General features: G+C 56.6%; 8 protein-coding genes across 8 annotated transcripts; 6 read left to right on the forward strand and 2 right to left on the reverse strand.

Moving 5' to 3' along the window:
* Positions 1-1339: 1339 nt before the first annotated feature.
* Positions 1340-2519, forward strand: KRP23_3065 (ABC transporter C family MRP4; the record flags this gene model as incomplete). The annotated part of the gene is made up of 2 exons (XM_067887870.1): positions 1340-1856; positions 1921-2519. The coding sequence occupies 2 exons, from the start codon at positions 1340-1342 to the stop codon at positions 2517-2519; spliced, it is 1116 nt and encodes a 371-aa protein (XP_067750423.1).
* A 2808-nt stretch (positions 2520-5327) lies between these two features.
* Positions 5328-8209, forward strand: KRP23_3066 (ABC transporter C family member 2; the record flags this gene model as incomplete). Its single annotated transcript, XM_067887871.1, has 4 exons — positions 5328-5761; positions 5826-6804; positions 7278-7564; positions 7624-8209. The coding sequence occupies 4 exons, from the start codon at positions 5328-5330 to the stop codon at positions 8207-8209; spliced, it is 2286 nt and encodes a 761-aa protein (XP_067750424.1).
* Positions 8210-9793: 1584 nt separating this feature from the next.
* Positions 9794-10940, forward strand: KRP23_3067 (Endo-1,4-beta-xylanase; the record flags this gene model as incomplete). The annotated part of the gene is made up of 2 exons (XM_067887872.1): positions 9794-10150; positions 10221-10940. 2 exons carry the CDS (start codon positions 9794-9796, stop codon positions 10938-10940), a joined length of 1077 nt encoding a protein of 358 aa, XP_067750425.1.
* Positions 10941-11322: 382 nt separating this feature from the next.
* On the forward strand, positions 11323-11802 carry KRP23_3068 (Insulin-degrading enzyme; the record flags this gene model as incomplete). The annotated part of the gene is made up of 1 exon (XM_067887873.1): positions 11323-11802. One exon carries the CDS (start codon positions 11323-11325, stop codon positions 11800-11802), a length of 480 nt encoding a protein of 159 aa, XP_067750426.1.
* Positions 11803-11827: 25 nt separating this feature from the next.
* Positions 11828-13337, forward strand: KRP23_3069 (Insulin-degrading enzyme; the record flags this gene model as incomplete). Its single annotated transcript, XM_067887877.1, has 3 exons — positions 11828-12346; positions 12415-12546; positions 12627-13337. The coding sequence occupies 3 exons, from the start codon at positions 11828-11830 to the stop codon at positions 13335-13337; spliced, it is 1362 nt and encodes a 453-aa protein (XP_067750427.1).
* A 73-nt stretch (positions 13338-13410) lies between these two features.
* Positions 13411-14094, forward strand: KRP23_3070 (Insulin-degrading enzyme; the record flags this gene model as incomplete). The annotated part of the gene is made up of 1 exon (XM_067887878.1): positions 13411-14094. The coding sequence occupies one exon, from the start codon at positions 13411-13413 to the stop codon at positions 14092-14094; it is 684 nt and encodes a 227-aa protein (XP_067750428.1).
* Positions 14095-15178: 1084 nt separating this feature from the next.
* Positions 15179-15903, reverse strand: KRP23_3071 (ATP-binding cassette sub-family C member 2; the record flags this gene model as incomplete). Its single annotated transcript, XM_067887879.1, has 2 exons — positions 15179-15643; positions 15730-15903. The coding sequence occupies 2 exons, from the start codon at positions 15901-15903 to the stop codon at positions 15179-15181; spliced, it is 639 nt and encodes a 212-aa protein (XP_067750429.1).
* Positions 15904-16620: 717 nt separating this feature from the next.
* On the reverse strand, positions 16621-17994 carry KRP23_3072 (ABC transporter C family member 5; the record flags this gene model as incomplete). Its single annotated transcript, XM_067887880.1, has 1 exon — positions 16621-17994. One exon carries the CDS (start codon positions 17992-17994, stop codon positions 16621-16623), a length of 1374 nt encoding a protein of 457 aa, XP_067750430.1.
* Between the last annotated feature and the right edge of the window lie 5979 nt (positions 17995-23973).

Raw genomic sequence — 23973 nt, forward strand, 5'->3', positions numbered from 1 at the left:
TTCGGCAGGCCCACCATGATGAGCGCGCCGCGTGGACGTAGCAGCTGGAAGTACGTGTCATACGGCATGTTGTCGGCGTCAGCAGTGAGCAGCAGCGTCTTGACAGACCGGACGGCACGCTTGGCGTCTTCCGCATCGCTCAGGTTGTAGAATTCCTGCGCACCGAGTGCACGGACCTCCTGCTCTTTGTTGGGGGAGCGAGAGAAAGCTACGGGAACGCCGCCCATCGCACGGATGAACTGAATTGCCAAGTGGCCCAGCCCGCCAATGCCGATGACCCCCACACGGTCGCCGGGCTTCACGCCTTCGCGCCTCAGCGGAGCGAACACCGTCACACCGCACACAGCAGTGGCGCGGCCACGTCCGATGGGATGTTCTCGGGGATCTTGAACGTGTAGTCGCTCGCTACCCGCACAAAGTCCGCGTAGCCGCCGTAGGACTTGGCGCCGTCCTTGTAGAGGAGTTGTAGGTCATGACGACGTCCTTGCAGTACGGGTCGAAGCCGTCCGCGCACTCATCACACGGAGCGCTGGGTCCTTGTTGCGGCAGGCCCAGACCATGGCCCCCACGCCTACGCGGTCGCCCACTGCGAGATGCCTCACATCCGAGCCGGCGGCGGTGACTTCGCCGACGATCTCATGGCCAGTGACCACCGGGTACTTGGCCGGGCCCCAGCCGCTCGTCAGCGTGTGGACGTCGGAGCCACAGATGCCGCAGTGCGAGATTTTGATCTCCACGTCCTCGGCGCCGAGAGGGCGGGGATCGTACTGCCAGGGCTTGCACTCGCCCGACGGGTCGAAGGCGGCGTAAGCGTTGATGGTGCGCGCGGACATGCTCGAGGGTGCGCTTGGTCGGTGGCGAAAAGCGAAATGAGTTGGAGAGGACTCATGTCGGCGCTGAAGTCATCAAAGGTGCGTCGTTGAAGGAGCGCGGCCTGGTTTAACGGATCCCTATCGCCAATGACCATCACTTGCAAGTGAAGGGATACACTGTCATGAGGTCGACGTGAGGCGGGCAAGCAGTCACCGAGCCACAGAACGGACAGCAAAGACCAATCACCACCGCCCAAGTCATTCCAGCACCACAAAAACATGATGTGCCATCATACCACCAAGCATTTGCGATACAGTAACTGACGACGAGACCGTCCCCTTGTTGCTGTGCATTTGGCATTCCTGAACTTGCGCAGCGCGACCACGATCCGATCCATGCTGCTGCAGAACTCCCCGTCCGCTCGGGAATATGCCACGTTCCTCAAGGTGCCGTCGGCGTCGCCCAAAGCGCTGAGGCGACAGTCGGCGTCGCTGCTCTCGAGGCTGTTCCTCTATACGCCGACGAAATGATGGCGACTGGCAACACGCGGCAACTGGACCAAGACGATCTGCTGGAGCTGGACGACGACAGTCGGTCGGCAGTTGCCTACGCGCACTTCAGACGCCACTACGACCAGCAGGGCCAGTCGATCGTCCGGACCATCGTGCATGGCTACGGATGGACGTTCCTGCTCTGCGGATTGGCATGGGCGTTCACGACGGCTTGCCTCCTGTTTGCCCCCGTTGTGCTGCACCACGTGATCGACACTTTTGCTGCACCGGAGATGGATATGGCGAGTCTCGGCGTGTGGTTGGCAGCTTTCTTCGCCTCTCGTCTCGCCAATGCATTGGTGACACCCCACGTAGACTTCCAGGTCCAGTTGATGATGTTCCGCATGGCCGTATCGCTGCGAGCTCTGTTGTTTGAGAAGACCATGCGGCGGAGCATCCAGAGCCGCAGCGACGACAAAGCTGTTGACATCGCCAACATCTACACGTCTGACATCCAAGAATCATCCAGTGTGCCAACCAGATCAACGCGCTGTGGATCTTGCCTATCCAGATCGGCGTCGTGGTTTACATGTTGTATACGTTCTTGGACTGGCAGCGTTTGCTGGCCTTGTTGTCATCGCATTGTCAATGCTGGTGGCATTTTTCTTTACCAAGAAGACGAATGGGTCGTACAAGGACTTGATGAACCATAAAGATGAGCGCATGAAACGCGTCAAAGAAGTGTTTGGCGCTATTCAGATCGTCAAATTCAACGCTTGGGAAGGAAAGTTCGAACAGAAGCTACTTGCCGTGAGGGAACTTGAGCTGTCAGCGCTATCGCGGTTCGTGTACGCCATGTGCGGAACCATATTCGTGATGTGGGCATCACCATTGTTTGTCTCAACCGTGTCGTTTGCTGTGTACACGCTTGTAATGGACCAGGTGCTGACGGCTGCCAAGGTATTCACTGCGATTGCACTCTTTAACTCACTCCGAGACCCACTGCGTGATTTTCCGAGTGTGATTCAACAGTGTCTTCAATCCAAGATTTCCTTGGATCGCATGTCGAACTACCTCGCTCTTCACGAAGTCGATCCATCTAACGTGAGCCGTGACGACCAATCGGTTCCAACTAATGTTGCCGCTCTGATTGAGCAAGGCACATTCACGTGGAATGCAGATCCCCAGTTCTATCTGACGCGAACCTTACAGTGAAGAAGGGCGATTTTGTTGTCGTGCATGGATCAGTTGGCTCTGGCAAGTCGTCTCTCTGCTCTGCATTGCTGGGCGAACTGGAGAAAATCGATGGCAAAGTGTTTGTGAGTGGCAAGGTGGCATACTACTCCCAGCAGCCATGGATTCAAACATGACGGTGAGAGAGAATATTCTCTTCGGACAAACCTTCGACAGCGGCAAGTACCATACAGTATTGGATGCGTGTGGGCTTCTTCCAGACCTGGAGCAGTTTCCTGGTGGCGATGCAACCGAGATCGGGCAAAAGGGAATCAACCTGTCGGGTGGCCAGAAGGCTCGAGTGAGTTTGGCACGGGCTTGCTACTCCGATGCGGACGTGTTCATTTTGGATTCGCCTCTCGCCGCCGTGGATGCGGTAGTTCAAAGCGAGATCTTCAGCAGTGCATCTGTGGACTACTAGCAGAGAAGACGGTGGTGCTGGTCACTCACAACCCGGACGTGATTGCATCTGAAGCTGTAAATTGCAAGGTTTTGGTTTCTGAGGGTCAAATGTGGACCGAGAGGCGAGAAGTTCGTCATCCTCGACGTCATTTTGGGACGAAGACATCCCCTCAGTGGAAATGCAGAAGCCACAGCGCTCGTTGAGAGCTCAAAGATAGCTGGAAAACTTGTGGATGACGAAGAGCGTGAAGAGGGACGAGTATCCGCTGCTGTCTTTCGGCGGTATTTCAACGCGATGGGAGGTCTGAAAGTGCTGCTGCTGCTTATTGTGATTCAATCGCTGTGGCAAGGATGTCAGATCGGGAGTGATCTATGGCTGAGTCATTGGACTGGGCAGAAGGGCAACACGTTCGATGCGTCTCGAACACAGTACAACATGACGGTCTATGCGCTGCTGGGTGGAGGCAGTGCTTTGATGGTGCTTGCGCGAGCTGTAACAGTTGCTACAGCAGGTCTTCGTGCGTCTCGTGATCTGTTTGTTCGGCTAACGCATGGACTACTGCATGCTCCGCTTCGGTTCTTCGATGCCAACCCAATCGGCCGTATCGTCAATCGGTTTGGAGGAGACATCACGTATGTTGAGATCGATATCCCATTTGATATCGGAAGTCTGCTAGTGTCGGTCTTCTTCACCTTCTGTCAACTCGCGACGGCGATCTACATCGTGCAAATACTTATCGTTTATTATCCCGCTCGGATATCTCTACATTAAGTTTGCCAAGTTCTACATCATGCCGTCACGAGAGATTTCCCGGTTGCTGAAGGTGGCTTCATCTCCTGTTCTCAGCCATATTTCGCAGTCAGAGGAAGGCGTGACTACCATCAGAGCATTCGGTTCCGACTGCGTCGACCAAGCCATCGCCGAAAACTTTTGGCGCAACGACGTCAACGCTCGAGCTTGGTTTTGCGATTTTGTGGTGCTCACGTGGTTCCAACTCCGCATGGAACTCATCGGGTGTGGCGTCGTGATGGCGGTGGTATCATGTCTGGTATACCTTCATGAGTTCCTGTCACCAGGACTTGTAGGGGTTGCCTTCACGTATGCCCTGAGTATTGACAGTCGTCTTGCTCGAATAGTACGCATCTGGTCCTGGTTAGAGATCGAGATGGTGAGCCCCGAACGCATCATGACTTACGCTTCCATTCCGCCAGAGGGCAGTAAGCGACCGCTTGTCATCCAGCCTGATGCGTCCTGGCCTCGTTCCTCCACGCTTCAGTTCCAAGACGTCGTCTTCAACTACAAGCAAGGAGGTGAACCCGTGCTCAAGGGCCTGTCCTTCAACATCCACAACAACGAAAAGATCGGCATCGTCGGACGCACCGGCGCTGGCAAGTCCAGTCTCACCATGGCGCTCTTCCGCATCAACGAGCTCGTGTCCGGCCGCATCCTCATCGACGGCGTGGACATCGCGACCATGCCGCTACGCACGCTGCGCTCGAGCCTGTCCATCATCCCGCAGTCGCCCGTGCTGTTCAAGGGTACGCTGCGAGCCTACATGGACCCGTTCGACGAGTTCACGGACGCCGAGATCTGGTCGGCACTGGAGAAGGTGGACATGAAGGCGCAGGTGTCGGCGCTGGAGGGCCAACTGACGTACGAGCTGAGCGAGAACGGCGAGAACTTCAGCGTGGGCGAGCGGCAGATGCTGTGCATGGCTCGCGCGCTGCTGACTCGGAGCCGCATCGTGGTGATGGATGAGGCGACGGCGTCCATCGACCACGCGACGGAGAAAGCTGCAGCGCATGATCAACGAGGACTTCCGAGACGCGACGGTGCTGACGATCGCGCATCGGTTGGGCACGGTGCTGGACTCGGACCGCATCATGGTGCTGAGCGACGGCCGTGTGGTAGAGTTCGACAGTCCTCGTGAGTTGGTGAAGGATGGCAGCGGCGTATTCTACGAGCTCGCGAAGGAAGGGGGCTATCTCGATCAGTTGCAGTAGGTAAATGTACACTTTGCAACAGTCGGTAAAGCATTCACTTTGTTTTTATAGTTGACTGGCCGTCTTTCGTGAGCTGAAAAAGCTATGGATACTGGAGTCGCGCAGCAAGACACCGCAGTCCGATGCGCCGAGTTGTGTGTGACGACGAGGCTGCGGACCGCATGAGCCAGTCATCGGTGTTTCCCGGTGTTGGACCTCGAACGTGAGGTCAAAGCGAGGGTACTGACTACGGGGGTGTTCGTCTACCGGCGGATTGCCAATCACTCGCATTTACTATCGCTGTGCCCACTCATACATGGCGCCTCGACTTTGCTCGTCACGAGGGCCGCGGGGCTGCCACCTCAGTCGCCGATTTGCTTCGAAGTGTTCAATTAGCCGGTCGCCATGACGGCTTTGTTGCAGACGGACAGCGCGTCCCTCGTATCTCCCGTCAACGAGACCAAGCAGCCGCGCTACTCCACGTTCCCCAGCGCCAGCGACAATGTCGACCAGACCAAGCAGCGACTGCACGATGCCCAGCTCACCCCTGGCACTGCGCCACTCTGGTCGCGACTCTTCTTCTCGTACGCCAACCCGATGATGAGCGCGGGCAACACGCGCCAGCTCAACAACGAAGACCTGTGGGAGCTCGAGGGTGAGAACCGATCGGCCGCGGCCTTCGACGAGTTCGTGGAGCACTTCGAGCGTCACGACAAATCCATCATCAAGGCCATGGTGGCCGCCTACGGAGGGCGGTTCCTGCTCTGCGGGCTCGCGATGCTCTTCACCACCGCCTGCAACGTCTTCGCTCCGGCCGTGCTGAACCACGTGATCACGGTGTTTGCAGACCGCAAATCGACATGTACAATTTGAGTGCGTGGCTCGCGTTTTCTTCGCGTCCAGAATTGTCAACGCGGTGGTGGCGACACACATGAGATTTTACCTCGAGTTGATCGCGTTGCGCCTCACGGTGACGCTCAAGGCGCTGCTGTTCAGGAAGGCCATGCGCCGAAGCATCCAGAGCAAGGGCGACGCCAAGGCGGTGGACATCTCCAACCTCTACTCGTCGGACGTGAACAATGTGCTGTTCGCAGCTTTCCAGATCAACAGTTTGTGGATCATCCCCATCCAGATTGTGGTGGTGGTCTACATGCTGTACGCTGTTATCGACATGGCTGCGTTTGCGGGGCTTGCAGTGATTGCGCTTTTCATGCTGGCAAGTTTTATCATCGCCAAGCTGTCGGGGAGCACTTTCGAGGATATTATGAAGCACAAGGATGAGCGGATGAAGACGATCAAGGAGGTGTTCAACGCCATCCAGATCGTAAAGCTCAACGCTTGGGAGGACAAGTTTGCGGACAAGATCCACAAGCTGCGCGCTACTGAACTGTCGGCGGTCAAGCGATTCATGTACCTTGGCGCACTCAACATCTTCGTACTGTGGGGTTCCCCGTTGGCGGTGTCTACCGTCTCATTTGCTGTGTACGGTATCACGATGGGCAAAGTGCTAACTGCGGCTAAGGTCTTCACGGCTATCGCGCTTTTCAACGCACTTCGGGATCCATTGCGAGACCTGCCGACTGTTATTCAGACGTGCATCCAAGCCAAGATCTCGATCAACCGATTCTCCGATTATCTCTCGCTGGATGAGTTTCAGCCCACTAACGTCACTCGTGATGACTCGTCACAACCCGAGGACGTGGTCATGGCCATCGAAGACGGCACATTCGGTTGGACCAAGGACACAGCACTACTCAGCAAAGTCAACCTCACGATCAAGAGGGGCGACCTGGTGATCGTCCACGGCTCCGTCGGCAGCGGCAAGTCGTCGCTGTGCTCAGCACTCCTGGGTGAAATGGACAAGTTGGCTGGCAGCGTGTTTGTCCGTGACCGCGTTGCCTACTACTCGCAGCAAACTTGGATCCAGAACATGACGATCCGTGACAACATCCTGTTCGGACTGCCATACGACAAGGAGAAGTACTCGCGCGTGATCGCAGCATGTGGCCTGCTGCCAGACCTGCGTCAGTTCCCTGGAGGGGACTCCACTGAGATCGGCCAGAAGGGAGTGAACCTGTCGGGAGGTCAGAAGGCGCGTGTGTGTTTGGCTCGCGCATGTACTCGGACGCTGACATTCTGTTGCTGGACTCGCCACTGGCGGCTGTGGACGCGATCGTGCAGAGCCAAATCTTTGGTGAGTGCATCTGCAACCTACTGGCGGAGAAGACCGTGGTGCTGGTGACTCACAGTGCTGACATCATTGCGAGTGAGGCGGCGAATATGAAGGTGCTGTCGAGGACGGGAAGCTGACAGTACTCGTCACGATGTTGCTCCGCGCTTCGTACACACTGGCAGTATCTCTTCGCTCTGATGGTGATGAGTCATGATGGCGAGAACCAACCAGTCAAGGACATAGACGTTGGTCGACTCATTGATGACGAGGAACGCGAAGAGGGTCGTGTGTCGAAGGAGGTGTTTTCGAACTACTTTGAGTCGCTGGGAGGCATGAAGGTGTGCATTTTCCTGTTCGTGGTGCAGACGCTGTGGCAGGTGTGTCAGATCGGTAGTGACCTGTGGTTGAGTCACTGGACTGGTCAGAAGGATGGTTCGTACAACCCCGACGAGACGGCTACAACGTCAAGGTACGCATGGTTGGGAGCAGGAACCGCCATCATGGTGCTGGTTCGTACGGCAACGGTAGCTGTTGTTGGCTTCGGCCTCGAGCACTGTTTGATAACATGACGCTATCGCTGCTGAAGGCCCCGCTTCGCTTCTTCGATGCCAACCCAATCGGTCGTATTGTGAACCGATACGGTGATGACATGTCGGCGGTGGATTTCATGATTCCGTTTGCATACGGAAGTTTCTTGGCCATGTTTTTCTTTACTGTATGCCAGCTAGCGACTGCTGTGTACACCATGAATTTCTTGGGTGCGTTGATTATTCCACTGGTGTGGATGTACGTGAAGATCGCCAACTTTTATCTCGCTCCTTCACGCGAGATCTCGCGCCTGTGGAAGGTGTCATCGTCTCCTGTGCTGAGCCATGTGGAGCAGTCGGAGGAGGGTGTCGTTGTTATTCGTGCATTCGGCCTGGATACTGTTGGGCGTATGATCAACGAGAATTTCATTCGCAATGATGTCAACAGCAGGTGCTGGTTTTCGGAGACCGTCACACAGCAATGGTTCCAGGTTCGCATGCAGTTGATCGGCTCAGGCGTCATTTTTGTCGTCGTGTCGGGACTTGTGTACTTGCGTGATTACTTGTCCCCCGTTTGGTGGGACTAGCATTCACGTATGCTCTCAGCGTCGACGGCGGTCTCGCAAGCTGGTGCAGTGCTGGTCGTGGGTAGAGATCCAAATGGTTAGCCCCGAACGTATTATCGAGTACGGATCAATCCAGCAGAGGGCAGTCAGCGACCTATTCCAGCCTGATGCGTCCTGGCCTCGTTCCTCCACGCTTCAGTTCCAAGACGTCGTCTTCAACTACAAGCAAGGAGGTGAGCCCGTGCTCAAGGGCCTGTCCTTCAACATCCACAACAACGAAAAGATCGGCATCGTCGGACGCACCGGCGCTGGCAAGTCCAGTCTCACCATGGCGCTCTTCCGCATCAACGAGCTCGTGTCTGGCCGCATCCTCATCGACGGCGTGGACATCGCCACCATGCCGCTACGCACGCTGCGCTCGAGCCTGTCCATCATCCCGCAGTCGCCCGTGCTGTTCAAGGGTACGCTGCGAGCCTACATGGACCCGTTCGACGAGTTCACGGACGCCGAGATCTGGTCGGCACTGGAGAAGGTGGACATGAAGGCGCAGGTGTCGGCGCTGGAGGGTCAACTGACGTACGAGCTGAGCGAGAACGGCGAGAACTTCAGCGTGGGCGAGCGCCAGATGCTGTGCATGGCTCGCGCGCTGCTGACTCGGAGCCGCATCGTGGTGATGGATGAGGCGACGGCGTCCATCGACCACGCGACGGAGAAGAAGTGCAGCGCATGATCAACGAGGACTTCCGAGACGCGACGGTGCTGACGATCGCGCATCGGTTGGGCACGGTGCTGGACTCGGACCGCATCATGGTGCTGAGCGCCGGTCGCGTGGTGGAGTTCGACAGTCCTCGTGAGTTGGTGAAGGATGGCAGTGGCGTATTCTACGAGCTCGCGAAGGAAGGAGGGTATTTGGATAAGTTGCTGTAAATGATTTAACGTGTTCTCGTACTACACATTTTGAAATACATGTACGTTGCCTCTCAGAGAACACTTTCTTGTTGGGTAGTTATTTGCTGTTGTTGTGAGCGTGCTGAGCAGGAACAACGCGTTGCTTCGGGTATCTCGGGCTATGGCTCCTGGCTTCGAGTACAGTAGTAAATCTTCAATACTACTTTAGAACCAAAATCACGTGTGAAATTCCCGTGAGACCATTCACCGACGGCACACATCGTGTTAGATGACCTACATGTACATGTAGCAGCTCGGCCGGCTCCACTTTGCAGCTTCGTGTCACGTTGAGCTTTGCAATCGCGAAAACCATCTGCGGTGTACTCGCACGCCGATGCAGATTACGAGTGCTCCGGACACCAAAGCAAGGCAAACGTTGACAGCAAGTTTAGCCTGCCTGCTGCTTTTGGGGAGCCTTGAGAGCAAAATTTTCTCTGTGTGAGTCTTGGTTTCGCAGTCGTTGTCCTGTGTCACTGCACACGCGGGGATAGGGAGTCCATACAAAGTCACTTGGACTCAATGGGCTCGCCTTACTAATGCTACATGGACCAGCGGCGAGAAAGCATTTTGCGATGGGGTGTAGTTCGTCCGTCCGCCCAATTTGGTCCGCTGGTCATTCTCCATTTCCTTTTGTACGCACGCACGCGAACGTCGAGAATGATGAAAGCCGCCATCGCGTTGATGCTCGGCGCCAGCTCGCTGTCCGTCGCCACCGCGGATCCGAGAGTGATGATCGAGTCCACGTACACGGACACGAGGGGGTTGAACGACCTGGCCCAGGCTGCACAAGGCAAGTACATGGGCACGGCCACCGACATCAAGCAACTGAGCGACCAGTACTACACCCAGGAGCTCAACAACACTAAGGACTTCAGCATGATCACTCCGGCCAACGCCATGAAGTGGGATGCCACCGAGGCCAAGCAGGGCGTCTTCACGTTCGACGATGCCGACAAGATTGTCGCTTTCGCCAACGCAACTGGAGCTCGAGTTCGTTGCCACGCTTTGGTTTGGGTAAGTTTCGTCAATTAACGCTTCACTACATCAACAAAATGCTAACACGGTCTGCTTTGTACCATCTCAGCACCAGCAAGTCCCGGCGTGGGTGGAGAGTCTGGAGAAGGCCGAGCTGCTGGAGGCCATGTCCAACCACATCACCAAGGTCATGACGCACTTTGGCGACTCGTGCTACTCCTGGGATGTTGTCAATGAGGCCATGGACGAGGACGGCTCGTACCGCCAGTCCTTCTGGTTCGAGAAGACGGGCAAGGAGTACATCTCGGCCGCGTACAAGACTGCGAACGCTGTCAAGAAGAAACTCGGCCTGAAGGTCAAGTTGTACTACAACGACTACAACATCAACATTGCCAACAAAAAGTCGGATGCGGTGCTGGAAATGGTGGGGGCCCTTCGCAACGTTTCGAACTGGGTCGACGGCGTCGGGTTCCAGTCGCACTACAGCAACAACGACACCGCGAGCACGGTGGGCTCGGACATCTTCTGGAACCTGAGGCGCTTCACCCTCAGCCGAGTCGACGTCGCGCTCACGGAGCTGGATGTGAAGACGAGCTCGGCCAACCCGACCGTGACGGAGCAGCAGCAGCAGGTGGGCATCTACACGAACGCCGTGTCGGCCTGCAAGAAGACCAAGCGGTGCGTCGGCGTCACGGTCTGGGACTTTGTCGACACGTACTCGTGGGTCGAGGCGTCCGCTCCGCTGCTGTATTACCAGCCGGAAGGGGCCAACACGCCGCTCGTGCGGAAGGCCACGTACGATGCCGTCACAGCCGGTTGGATTTTGTAGGTCGAAGCTAGAAAGCTGTCGGGTAGAAAGAAAAAGGTGCTTTATGTCAATGCCGCAATGGTAACAATAGTCGCGTGGTCAAGCTTGTCAAATGTGAGTATGGATACATTGGTGTACACTACACAGTCTAAAAACCGCTGGAAGCTCGCCATTCGAACCCTGGTATGACAGTCGACGGCATGGAGCGAGTGGTGCAGTGCGATGGCATCGACGTGTCGTCTCTGGACGAGCGCGACTTCAAATACGTGACGCTGCCCAACGGTTTGCACGCGCTGGTGGTGTCGGATGCGACCACCGAGACGGCGTCGGCCGCGATGGACGTGCGCGTGGGTTTCCACTCGGACCCGGACGCGGTCCCAGGACTGGCGCATTCTGCGAGCACATGCTGTTCCTGGGCACGCGCAAGTTCCCGGACGAGAACAGCTACAGCGCGTTCCTGGCCGCCAACGGAGGCAGCAGCAACGCCTTCACGGCCGGACGAGACACCAACTTCTACTTTGACGTGGGGGCCGCCCACCTGCACGAGGCGCTCGACCGCTTCGCGCAGTTCTTCATCGCGCCGCTCTTTACGCCGAGCGCCACGGAGCGCGAGGTGAACGCCGTGGACTCGGAGAGCACCAACTACCTGCAGGACGACAGCTGGCGCATCAACCAGTTGGAGCGGGGACTGGGCAACGTCAAGCACCCGTACCACAAGTTTGGAGTCGGCAACAAGGAGACGCTGAGCGTCACTCCTGCTGAACAAGGTATCGATGTCCGAGAGCAACTGCTCACGTTCTACCATGAATTCTACTCGGCCAGCATCATGAAGCTCGTCATCTACGGGAAGGAACGTCGAGACGCTGAGCCAGTGGGCGTGTGAGCTGTTCACCGAGATCCCCAACTCAATGCGGCGAAGTCCAGCATTTGACCAGGAGCAGCCGTACACGGCGGATCAGCTGGCGAGACGCCTGGAAGTCGTCCCAGTCATGGATTGGAAGGTGGTGCAGGTGTCGTGGGTGCTGCCCCCTCTGCGCGGCAAAGGGTACTCGCAACAGCACGCGTCGGTGCTCAGTCATCTCGGACACGAAGGACAAGGATCGCTGTTGTCGTACCTCAAGAAGAAAAAGTGGGCCAACAGCGTCTACGCAGGCATCGTCGAAGACTACGACGAATTTTCGCTCTTTGTAGTGAGCTTCGATGTGACGGAGGACGGCGTCGAGCGGGCGGACGATGTCTTGAAAGCCATGTTCCAGTACATGCACCTGATGCGGGCATCGCCTTGGGACAAGTGGGTGTTTGACGAGCTCGAGATCATGTCAAAGACGCACTTCATGTTTCAGAGCAAGAGCCCTCCAGCCGATTTCACGAGCGTCGTCGCCGCCAATATGCACACCTTTCCCAAGCGCGACATCGTTTCAGAGGGAGTACTCTACTTCCCTCATGAATGGGAGCAGGCTCTTGAGTGCTGCTCCGGCTGATGACCCCAGAGCAGATGAGAGTGCTCATCGCGTGCCAGACGCTCGAAGAACGGGCCGTGAGTGAAGAGAAATGGTACGGCACCAAGTACCGCGAAATGCCACTACCCATCAAATTCTTGGAAGAGATGGCGAACCCGGGGCGAACTGTGCGCTACGCCTGCCACATCCGAATGATTTTGTGGTAACTGATCTTAACCTTGTCGACGAAAGAACGGTGGATACGCAGCACAATCACCCTCATACGATCCGCAACGATGATTTCTGCCGTGTATGGTACAAGCCCGACGTCACGTTTAAGAAGCCTCGAACGTTTGCTGTTGCCACGTTCCATTCACCAGAAGTGAACCCGACTCCGTACAGCTATGCTCTGTCGGCCCTCTTCGTTTCGTGCCTGAAAGATGAGTTGAATGAGTACTCTTACGATGCTCTACTGGCAGGCATGAACTACAAGCTGCGGCTGAACGGAAGCAATATCTACTTGAGCGCTGGAGGTTACAGTTCGAAGCTACCCATTCTTGTGCAGCGGATCCTAGAAGTCATGGGCAGTTTTGAGACCCACATCGGAGACGAGGCGTTCAAACGCGTAAAGCATGCCAAGTGTCGCTCGTTTGAAAACATGCGCTTGGAAGAAGCGCATCGCCATGCAGTTCAGCAAGAGTCGAACCTGCTGCATGAGCGGAGTTGGGATATCGATGAGATTGTTAGCGCCATCCGGAGCTGCTCCTTCCGTGATGTCATCGCGCACTCGAAGCGTCTGTTTCGACAGGTCTACTGCGACATCCTCCTGTACGGCAATTTGAAGAGGTCGGAAGCGATGGATCTTGCGGATCTCATTGTTGATCAAGTTCGAGCACCACGAGCGCTGTCGATGCCATCGACAAGCAAATACTGGATTGGCCGACAGGTACAACTGTCGTGTGGAGTGCACTACATCTAAGTGCGTACACCCCAATCCTGACAATGCAAACTGCGCCGTGAATTGCATCTATCAAATTGGTGTGGAGAATTACATGGACCGCGCGAAGCTGGCTCTGTTCTCACAAATGGTGGATGAGCCGCTGTTTGATCAACTGCGTACAAAGGAACAACTTGGGTATACTGTGTACTCGACACCTTCACGTGCTAATGATGTGCAGTCTTTCAAGGTTGTGGTGCAGTCCAACGTCGCCCCACCCGAGCTTATTGAGCAGCGGATTGAAGCGTTCTGGGTCGAATTCCGCAAAACCGTAGCCGACACGAGCGCTGATCAACTGCAAAAGCATATCCAGTCTGTTGTGAAAGGATACATCGAGAAACCCAAGAGCCAAGAGGAGGAGGTTCAAGCTCTGCTGGTGGAGGTTGCCAACCACCAATATGAGTTCGGTCGTAAGACCAAGCTCGCGAAACTGGTGCGTACATTGCAACTTTCTGACGTGCTCCAGTTCTTCGACGACTACATTCGGCCTGAGGGTCCCATGCGAAAGAAGTTGAGTGTACATATCTACGGGAATGAAACGCGCCTGGAGAAGCTTGGGGATTGCTCTGAATCTGGCTGGTCTGCCTTCGACAATCAAAGCCAGACAGGGCTCATGGCTGCTATGGCGCTTGCTTCCGCCGGTCCTGCTTCCCGTGACGTGAAGACCGAGTACATCAAAGACTCGCAAGACTTTAAGCGCCGGACATCAGTGTATGAGGCGCCAGTTGCCGCTCTATAGAAACCCCAAAATGCAAGGTACATCGTTCATTGATCCAGTTAGACAGAAGCTCCGGATTAATGAGGCAGACCTCAACAGCAATCTACACAGAACAATCTGCTACCCTTTTCACTGTTTTTGCAGCCTACCCAGACAGCCGCCTTCCTTTGCAAGCTGATAGAACCCGCCGGTCGGGTCCTTCACCAACTCACGAGGACTGTCGAACTCCACCACGCGACCGGCGCTCAGCACCATGATGCGGTCCGAGTCCAGCACCGTGCCCAACCGATGCGCGATCGTCAGCACCGTCGCGTCTCGGAAGTCCTCGTTGATCATGCGCTGCAGCTTCTTCTCCGTCGCGTGGTCGATGGACGCCGTCGCCTCATCCATCACCACGATGCGGCTCCGAGTCAGCAGCGCGCGAGCCATGCACAGCTCTGCCGCTCGCCCACGCTGAAGTTCTCGCCGTTCTCGCTCAGCTCGTACGTCAGTTGACCCTCCAGCGCCGACACCTGCGCCTTCATGTCCACCTTCTCCAGTGCCGACCAGATCTCGGCGTCCGTGAACTCGTCGAACGGGTCCATGTAGGCTCGCAGCGTACCCTTGAACAGCACGGGCGACTGCGGGATGATGGACAGGCTCGAGCGCAGCGTGCGTAGCGGCATGGTGCGATGTCCACGCCGTCGATGAGGATGCGGCCGACCGAGCTCGTTGATGCGGAAGAGCGCCATGGTGAGACTGGACTTGCCAGCGCCGGTGCGTCCGACGATGCCGATCTTTTCGTTGTTGTGGATGTTGAAGGACAGGCCCTTGAGCACGGGTCACCTCCTTGCTTGTAGTTGAAGACGACGTCTTGGAACTGAAGCGTGGAGGAACGAGGCCAGGACGCATCAGGCTGGATGAAGCGGTCGCTGACTGCCCTCTGCTGGGATTGATCCGTACTCGATAATACGTTCGGGGCTGATCATTTGGATCTCTAACCAGGACCATGACATGACAAGACTCGCAAGGCTTCCGTCGACACTGAGAGCATACGTGAAAGCCAACCCGACCAGCCCCGGGGATAGAAAGTTGTGGAGATAGACCAAACTGGAGACCACAAGTGTCACGACACCACACCGATGAGTTGCATCCTGAGCTGAAACCAGTATTTGAATACCATTTGTGCGAACCAGGCTTTGCTGTTCAGGTCGTTACGGAGAAAGTTTTCGCCAACCATACGATCCACTGTTTCGTTACCAAACGCTCGAACAACGATGACGCCTTCTTCCGACTGGCTCACGTGACTTAGAATGGGCGAGGCCGATATCTTCCATAGACGTGCGGTCTCTCGTGACGGAGCCAGATAGTGGTTTCCAACTCTCAGGTAAATCCACGCTAGCGGGATGATCAGAGCGCCCAAAAAGTTTATCATGTACACTGCAGTCGTTAGCTGGCAAACGGTGAAGAATAGCAGGCCAAGACATTCCTGAAATGCGAACGAGATCATGAAGTCGATGGCGGACATGTCATCGCCGTATCGGTTCAAGATCCGCCCGATCGGATTCGCATCGAAGAAGCGAAGCGGGGCCTTCAGCAGCGATAGCGTCATGTTATCAAACAATGCCTCGAGGCTCGAAGGCCAACAATCGCCACAGTAGCAGACCGAACAAATACCATGGTAGCAGCACCAGCTCCCAACCATGCGTACACCTTGACGTTGTAAGCCGTCTCGTCGGGGTTGTACGAACCATCCTTCTGACCAGTCCAGTGACTCAACCACAGGTCACTACCGATCTGACACACCTGCCACAGCGTCTGCACCACGAACAGGAAAATGCACACCTTCATGCCTCCCAGCGACTCAAAGTAGTTCGAAAACACCTCCTTCGACACACGACCCTCTTCGCGTTCCTCGTCATCAATGAGTCGACCAACGTCTATGTCCTTGACTGGTTGGTTCTCGCCATCATGACTATCATCACCATGGGCAGAGCGAGAGATACTGCCAGTGTGTACGATAAGCGCGGCATCGCAACATGGTGCCGAGTAGCTGTCAGCTTCCCGTCCTCGACCAGCACCTTCATATTCGCCGCCTCACTCGCAATGATGTCAGCACTGTGAGTCACCAGCACCACGGTCTTCTCCGCCAGTAGTTCAGATGCACTCACCAAAGATTTGGCTCTGCACGATCGCGTCCACAGCCGCCAGTGGCGAGTCCAGCAACAAATGTTAGCGTCCGAGTAACATGCGCGAGCCAAACACACACGCGCCTTCTGACCTCCCGACAGGTTCACTCCCTTCTGGCCGATCTCAGTGGAGTCCCCTCCAGGGAACTGACGCAGGTCTGGCAGCAGGCCACATGCTGCGATCACGCGCGAGTACTTCTCCTTGTCGTATGGCAGTCCGAACAGGATGTTGTCACGGATCGTCATGTTCTGGATCCAAGTTTGCTGCGAGTAGTAGGCAACGCGGTCACGGACAACACGCTGCCAGCCAACTTGTCCATTTCACCCAGGAGTGCTGAGCACAGCGACGACTTGCCGCTGCCGACGGAGCCGTGGACGATCACCAGGTCGCCCCTCTGATCGTGAGGTTGACTTTGCTGAGTAGTGCTGTGTCCTTGGTCCAACCGAATGTACCGTCTTCGATGGCCATGACCACGTCCTCGGGTTGTGATGAGTCATCACGAGTGACGTTAGTGGGCTGAAACTCATCCAGCGAGAGATAATCGGAGAATCGGTTGATCGAGATCTTGGCTTGGATGAACATCTGAATGACTGTCGGTAGGTCTCGCAGCGGATCCCGAAGTGCGTTGAAAAGCGCGATAGCCGTGAAGACCTTAGCCGCAGTCAGCTCGTTTTCCATGATTATGGCGTATACGGCGAATGATACAGCCGACACAGCGAGCGGCGATGACCAGAGAATAGTAATGTTTACAGCTCCAAGATAGAGAAATCGCTGGACGGCCGACAGCTCGACGGTGCGAAAACTGTGGATCTTCTCGGCGAATTTGTCCTCCCACGCATTAAGCTTCACGATCTGAATGGCGTTGAATACCTCCTTGATGACGCTTAGCCGCTCATCTTTGCGCTGCATAAGGTCTACGAACGCAGCGCCGGAGAACTTGGCCAGGAAGTAGCTTGCCAGCATCGACACCGCGATGACCGCCAGTCCAGCAAATGCAGCGAGGTCGATGACGATGTAAATCATCCACACGGCCACACTGATCTGAATGGGGATAATCCAGAGTTTGTTGACTTGGAAGGCCGCCCACAGCACGTTGTTGACATCGGAGGTCAGCAGGTTGGAGATGTCCACCGCGGTGGAATCCTTCTTGCTCTGGCTACTGCGACGCATGGCCTTCTGGAAGAGCAGCGACTTGAGCGTGACCGTGAGCCGCAACGCGACCAGCTCAAGAGCGTAGTTCATTTGCGTCGACAGGACGGCGTTCACGAACCGCGAGGCGAAGAACGTACCAAGCCAGACGCTGAGGTCGAGGAGGTCGATTTCAGCCATCGACAGAGCGTCGATCACGTGGTGGAGAACCACAGGAGCCAAGAGACCGCAGGCCGTCGAGAAGAGCATCGCCAGCCCCCAGACGAGGAACTCGCCACCGTAGGCCGTCGCCATGGCCTTGGTGATGGATTTGCTGTGGCGGTTGTAGTGCTGCACGAATTGGTCGAACGCTGCGGCGGACTCGTTCTCCCCTTCGAGCTCCCACAAGTCTCCCAGGTTGAGTTGGCGCAGGTTGCCAGTGTCCATCAGTGGGTTGGCATACGAGAAGAAGAGCCGCGACCAGAAGGAGGCGGTGCCAGGAGTGGGGGCTGCTGCGTCCTGCAGCCTCTGCTTGGGCTCGTCATTCCCGTTGGTGAACGTGTCGTAGTGCGGCTGCTTGGCTCCGGTGACGGGGGACACGGCGGACTGCAACAGAGCCGTCATTGCCGCTGCGTTCTCCTGCCAATAGACGAATAGATGGTGGCCATCTCGCTAGAAGATCTCTGGGCTCTCCCACTGACGCAAAACGAAGTGGAGGAGCGTGGCAGCCACACTCCACTTCGTCCGGCTCTATTATGCGGGGCTCCACAGCCATTTCTTGTCCTCACGACCTCCTTCACGCTGATGCCGATTTCCTTCAATAGTTCGCGCGGCGGCCGCGACTCGAGTGACATGACGACGCCTCGTTGGCTGCTGCGCCGCGTGCTGAGCGCCAGCGGCTTGGACGCCCCCAGCGTCCGGGACCATATATACTGGGTTTGGTAGTGTAGTGATAATGTTGGCTACCGGTAGTAGTGATAATGCTACTACTACTACTACTACTATCCGAATCTTGAAAATCAGGTCTACTAGCGGAGCAATATCACTAACAGTAGCACTATGACAGAATTGGTGTCTATCATATCTGGCGCTTGCTTTCCTCCATGCGCCTACGGTTATGGCGCAGTATCCAGCTGACGTTGAGCTCGCTCGTTTTCGGTCCGTGTGCGCAGAGAGTCATCACAAATGACCGGTCGAGAACACGCGTTCTTAAAACGCTGTTGAGCAACCCTGTACCAACCATTTTTGCATATATATAATATATTTATTGCAATCGAGGACTGCGGGTCTTCACATGTAGCTACTATACACCGAACCGTTTTGTTTTGCTGTCGCATGCATGGCTAAGCCATTCTCCGGTAGTGCGTCAGCCTTCGATCCTGCATATTTATCGTACTAGAAGTAGTCGAAAGAGGGAAGCGAGCTGTAGTGTCACCCTTAGAGATATCTGCTTTGTACAGTGGTGCTGCACAAGTGTTGTACCATACACCCGCAAACGCTGGAAGTGAAGTCTCCGCCACGTCTTCCCCAGCAGTCAATGTACGCGCACCTCATCGATTGCGGTTAAGGTGGTGGTGGTGGTGGGGTCGATAAATGAGCGAACTCAATGGAAAACGGATGAGGGAGAGAGGTTGGAGAACCTGCCCTTCAAGATCTTGAGCTAGTTTGTGTCTCAAAATTAGTATTACTAGCACCATTTCCGTCCGCTACTACTCAACTGGCGCTACTAGTGGCCCAGACACGGATACTATTACAGTAATGCTATTATAACTACGACTTTCGGACTACTACCAACCTCATACTAAGTACGTAGTAAATGACAGGCGGGAAAAAAACTGCTTTTTTATCCCTTTGCGGCAACTTTTTTAAGCCAGTCATGCGCAAATTCGCGGCTCGACACAAGCGTTCTCAGGCGAGGCTGCTGACTAACCTTGAGCGCTCTGTAGGCGAGTACGTGGGCGAGACAGGCCCTGTCAACCCACTCCTCCATTGAGGCACCACCACCAGAGGCCGCAGAACTATTTCAACGGTTAGGCTCGTCCGCTTCACGAGTTATCTGCCCCGAATCGTTTGGGTGTATGGCTGTTCGAGCACCATCCAGCCGCATCGCTACAGAAACTCGTTTCGGTGGCAGCTACATGGCTGCTACAGGCCAGACTCGCTTCCCTATCGTCTGAGCGATCCTAGATCGCGACGCGCTCTGCCCTCGCGAGCGTAAGCTAATGGCAGCGGGCTACTCCTTCTTGAAACAATGCCGCACCGTCAGCAGCTGGCGAAGACCATGCGCCGCGCAAATACCGAGGCAATGACAAGGCTGCGCCAGCGGATACCGTCCTCGGCGTCGGCTTCGCTAAGTTGACTCCGACTAGTTAAACGAGAACGGCAAAGCGTGTGCGGCGTCCATGCGGCATGAGGTCGATAGCAGCAGCGTCGGCGCAATTGAACGATGGACGGCCGGTCTGATCAGCCTGCGGTCCACGCAATCGATCAACACTGTTGATTCAACAGTGCCCGTCCAATTCAGGGCTGGCGCCCGCTGCGGGGCGGACCACAACGCGCGGGCGGCATCGGCAGTGCGGTGATTTGGCTAGTATGCCTCCAAGCTTGGCGCTTGCCGGTGGTGGAACACGTTGCCTGGGATTTACTGCTGGTGGCGTGCTGGTGCATGCGCGTTTGCCCATCCAGCTTCCATTTCATCGGCGATCGATGTGTGTTGTATCGCAGAATGTCGCCGGGCATTCCCGCGTGGAGGCCGCCGCCGCCACACAGCGCGAGCTTTCAGTGTAGTGCGCAGCCGTGTCGATCGTGATGCCGAGTGCGGACCGATATATCGCAGCACCGCGGCACATGGAGCTCCAACGTGCAGGTTCGGCTCGGCTGGTGGACTGTCTCACCTCGAGGCTTGGCACAATCGGCGCTGATCAGTACGGATCAGATGATGGCCACTGGTGTATCGAGTCGATCCGTCGATAATCGACGGATCACCAGTCGCCGAGCACTTGAACTACAAGAGCCATGTGGCGATTCTCGTCTACTTTGCGGCGACTATCGGGACGATGGATACCGTGCGGATGGAGGTTAGAGCCGGTCACTCGCTCGCGGCAGCCCGAGCATTGGCGCCCAGCAGCGAAGAGATCACATGACTGAGCGACTGGGTTGGTGCTTGACGTCGAGTTGCGCAACTTGCGACGCGCATGGAGCCCACACGGTTGGCTCGCAATTGCAGATGTACTGTACCTCGATCGGTTGACGCGCACGTGTACCACTCTGGGACGCGCGCAATCGGCTCTTGCGGATTGCTCGCACACATCGACGCGCAATCGGCTCGCAGGGATTGCTCGCCATGCATCGCACGGTCCCTCGGGGTGCTCGCCACTTGCTCGCCGTTGTCTATGCTGCGTCTGCGAGTGCGTCTCTCATTTTTGAATTTGCTCGTTCGAGAGCAAGTCCTCCTCCATTGACTGCAGCGAGAAAGCCAAGCACTGCTTCGGTCGAGGGCACACAAGATGTCAGCGAATCCGGCGCCCATCAGCCTGGAGTCGGGCAAGACCATGCTCGAGCAGGGCCCCGAGGCACTCAACCACTACCTGGCCTCGAGCTTCGAGCCGGCCATCGGCAGCGAGATGCCGCAGCTGGAGGTGCGCTACAAGAACCTGTCCGTGACGGCCGACATCACCGTCACCGAGGACGTGACGGCCAAGTCGGAGATCCCGACGCTGTACAACACGGTCGCGCGGTCCCTAGCGCGGATGTCGCCCATGCGGCGGGTGGTGCGCAAGGAGGTGATCAAGAACGCGAGCGGCGTATTCAAGCCGGGTACCATCACGCTGGTGCTGGGCCAGCCGGGGTCGGGCAAGTCGGCGCTGATGAAGATGCTGTCGGCCCAGTTCCCCGTGGAGAGCAACATCACGGTGGAAGGCGAGATCACATACAACGGCGTGCCGCAGAAGGACATCATCAAGCGCGTTCCCCAGTTCGTGGAGTATGTGCCTCAGTCGGACAAGCACTTCGCGACGCTGACGACGCGTGAAACGCTGGAGTACGCGCACAAGTTCGTTGGTGCAGGCCTGGCGGAGAAGGGCCCCGAGACGTTTACGAAGGGCTCGGTCGAGGAGAACCTAGCGGCTATCGAGGCGGCCAAGGCGTACTACAATAACTACCCGGACGTGGTGATCGGTCAGCTGGGTCTCCAGAACTGTGAGAACACGATCATCGGCAACGCGATGCTCCGTGGCGTGTCGGGCGGTGAGCGCAAGCGCGTGACGACGGGCGAGATGGAGTTCGGCATGAAGTACGTGAGCCTGATGGACGAGATCAGTACGGGTCTGGACAGTGCTGCGACGTACGACATCATCTGCACGCAGCGCAGCATCGCCAAGACGCTGCACAAGGCGGTGGCGATCTCGCTGCTTCAGCCGGCCCCGGAGGTGTTTGACCTGTTCGACTACATTTTGATCATGAACGAGGGCGAGGTGATGTACCACGGCCTGCGAGAGCATGTGGTGCCGTACTTCGAGGGCCTGGGCTTCAAGTGTCCTGCGGATCGCGATATCGCCGACTACTTGCTGGACCTGGGTACGCGCATGCAGCACCAGTACGAGGTGCCGCTGCCGGTCGGTATGAGGAAGCACCCTCGCGCTGCGAGCGAGTTCGCCGAGGAGTTTTGCCAGTCTCGCGTGTACGCGGACATGGTTGGTATGATCGAGGCTCCGATGGATCCCGAGCTGGAGAAGCACATGAGCGAGTACATGGACCCGGTGAAGCAGTTCCGTCGGTCGTGGTTCCGGAACATTGGTGCGCTGAGCGTTCGGCACATGACCATCTTGTGGCGCAACAAGGCGTACGTTGCGAGTCGCGTGGTGATGACGTGCTTCATGGGCTTGATCTACGGTAGCACGTTCTACAACGTAGATCCGACGGACGTGCAGGTAATGCTGGGTGTGATTTTCCAGGCGGTGCTGTTCATGTCGTTGAGTCAGGCTTCGCAGATTCCGGTGTTCATGGAGGCTCGCGAGATCTTCTACAAGCAGCGCGGCGCGAACTTCTACCAGACGCTGTCGTACGTGGTTGGCTACTCGATTGCGCTGATCCCGCCGTCGCTGTTCGAGATCATCATCTTCGGTTCGCTAGTGTACTGGATGTGCGGGTTCGCCGCGAACGTGGGCGCGTTCGTCATCTACTTAGTGCTGTTGACCCTGACGAACCTCGTCCTGTCGACGTGGTTCTTCATTCTGACGGCGCTGTGCCCGAACCTGGATATTGCCAAGCCGATGTCGACGTTTTCGATCGTGTTCATCATCATGTTCGCGGGCTTCGTGCAGCCGAAGAGCCAGATTCCGGACTACCTGGTGTGGATTTACTGGCTCAACCCCATCGGTTGGTGCATGCGAGCGCTGTCCGTGAACGAGTACCGCTCGTCCAAGTACGATGTGTGTGTGTACGGAGGCGTGGACTACTGCTCCGAGTTCGACATGAACATGGGCGAGTACTACCTGGCACAGTTTGGCGTGCCGTCGAGCAAGACGTGGCTGTGGACCGGTATCATCTTCATGTTCCTCTTCTACGTGTTCCTGCTGGGCGTGAGCACCTACCTGCTTGAGTACCGCCGATACCTGGCACCCACGAATATTCAGTTGCTGCCGAAGGAGATCGAGGATGAGGCACCGGAGGGTTACGCGTTGGCCATGACGCCAAAGTCGAAGCACAAAGACGACTCGAACTCGGACACGTCTCACGATGAGGTTATGGTGGCGGTTCCGCAGCGCGAGAAGAGCTTCATTCCTGTGTCGATCGCGTTCACAGACTTGTGGTACTCGGTACCGGACCCGACGAACACGAAGGATACTCTTGACTTGCTGAAGGGCATTAGTGGCTATGCGACGCCTGGCACGTTGACGGCACTGATGGGATCTACCGGTGCAGGTAAGACGACGTTGATGGATGTGATTGCCGGCCGCAAGACGGAGGGCACGATCACGGGCAAGATTTATTTGAACGGCCACGAGGCGAACGACCTGGCCATTCGTCGTGCGACGGGCTACTGCGAGCAGATGGACGTGCACTCGGAGGCGTCGACAATGCGTGAGGCGCTGACGTTCAGCGCATTCCTGCGCCAGGACAGCAGCATCCCGGACAGCAAGAAGTACGACACGGTGGATGAGTGCTTGGACCTGCTGGACATGCACGACATCGCGGACCATCATTCGCGGCAGCTCGCAGGAGCAGATGAAGCGCCTGACTATCGGGGTGGAGCTGGCTGCTCAGCCGAGCATCCTGTTCTTGGATGAGCCGACGAGCGGACTGGACGCGCACTCGGCCAAGGTGATCATGGACGGCGTGCGCAAGGTGGCAGACAGCGGCCGCACGATCGTGTGCACGATTCACCAGCCGTCGTCGGACGTGTTCTTCCTGTTTGACCACTTGATTCTGCTCAAACGTGGCGGCCAGTCGGTGTTCGTGGGCGAGCTTGGCGATAGGTGCCGGAAGCTGGTGAACTACTTGGAATCGGCTCCTGGTGTGAAGTCGTGCCCGCCAAAGCAGAACCCTGCTACGTGGATGCTGGAGGTGATTGGCGCTGGTGTGAGCAATGACCGCGCTCGCCAC

Source organism: Phytophthora ramorum, assembly GCF_020800215.1.
Source record: "Phytophthora ramorum isolate Pr-102 chromosome Unknown Phyram_PR-102_s0002, whole genome shotgun sequence".
Taxonomy (NCBI): Eukaryota; Oomycota; class Peronosporomycetes; order Peronosporales; family Peronosporaceae; genus Phytophthora; species Phytophthora ramorum.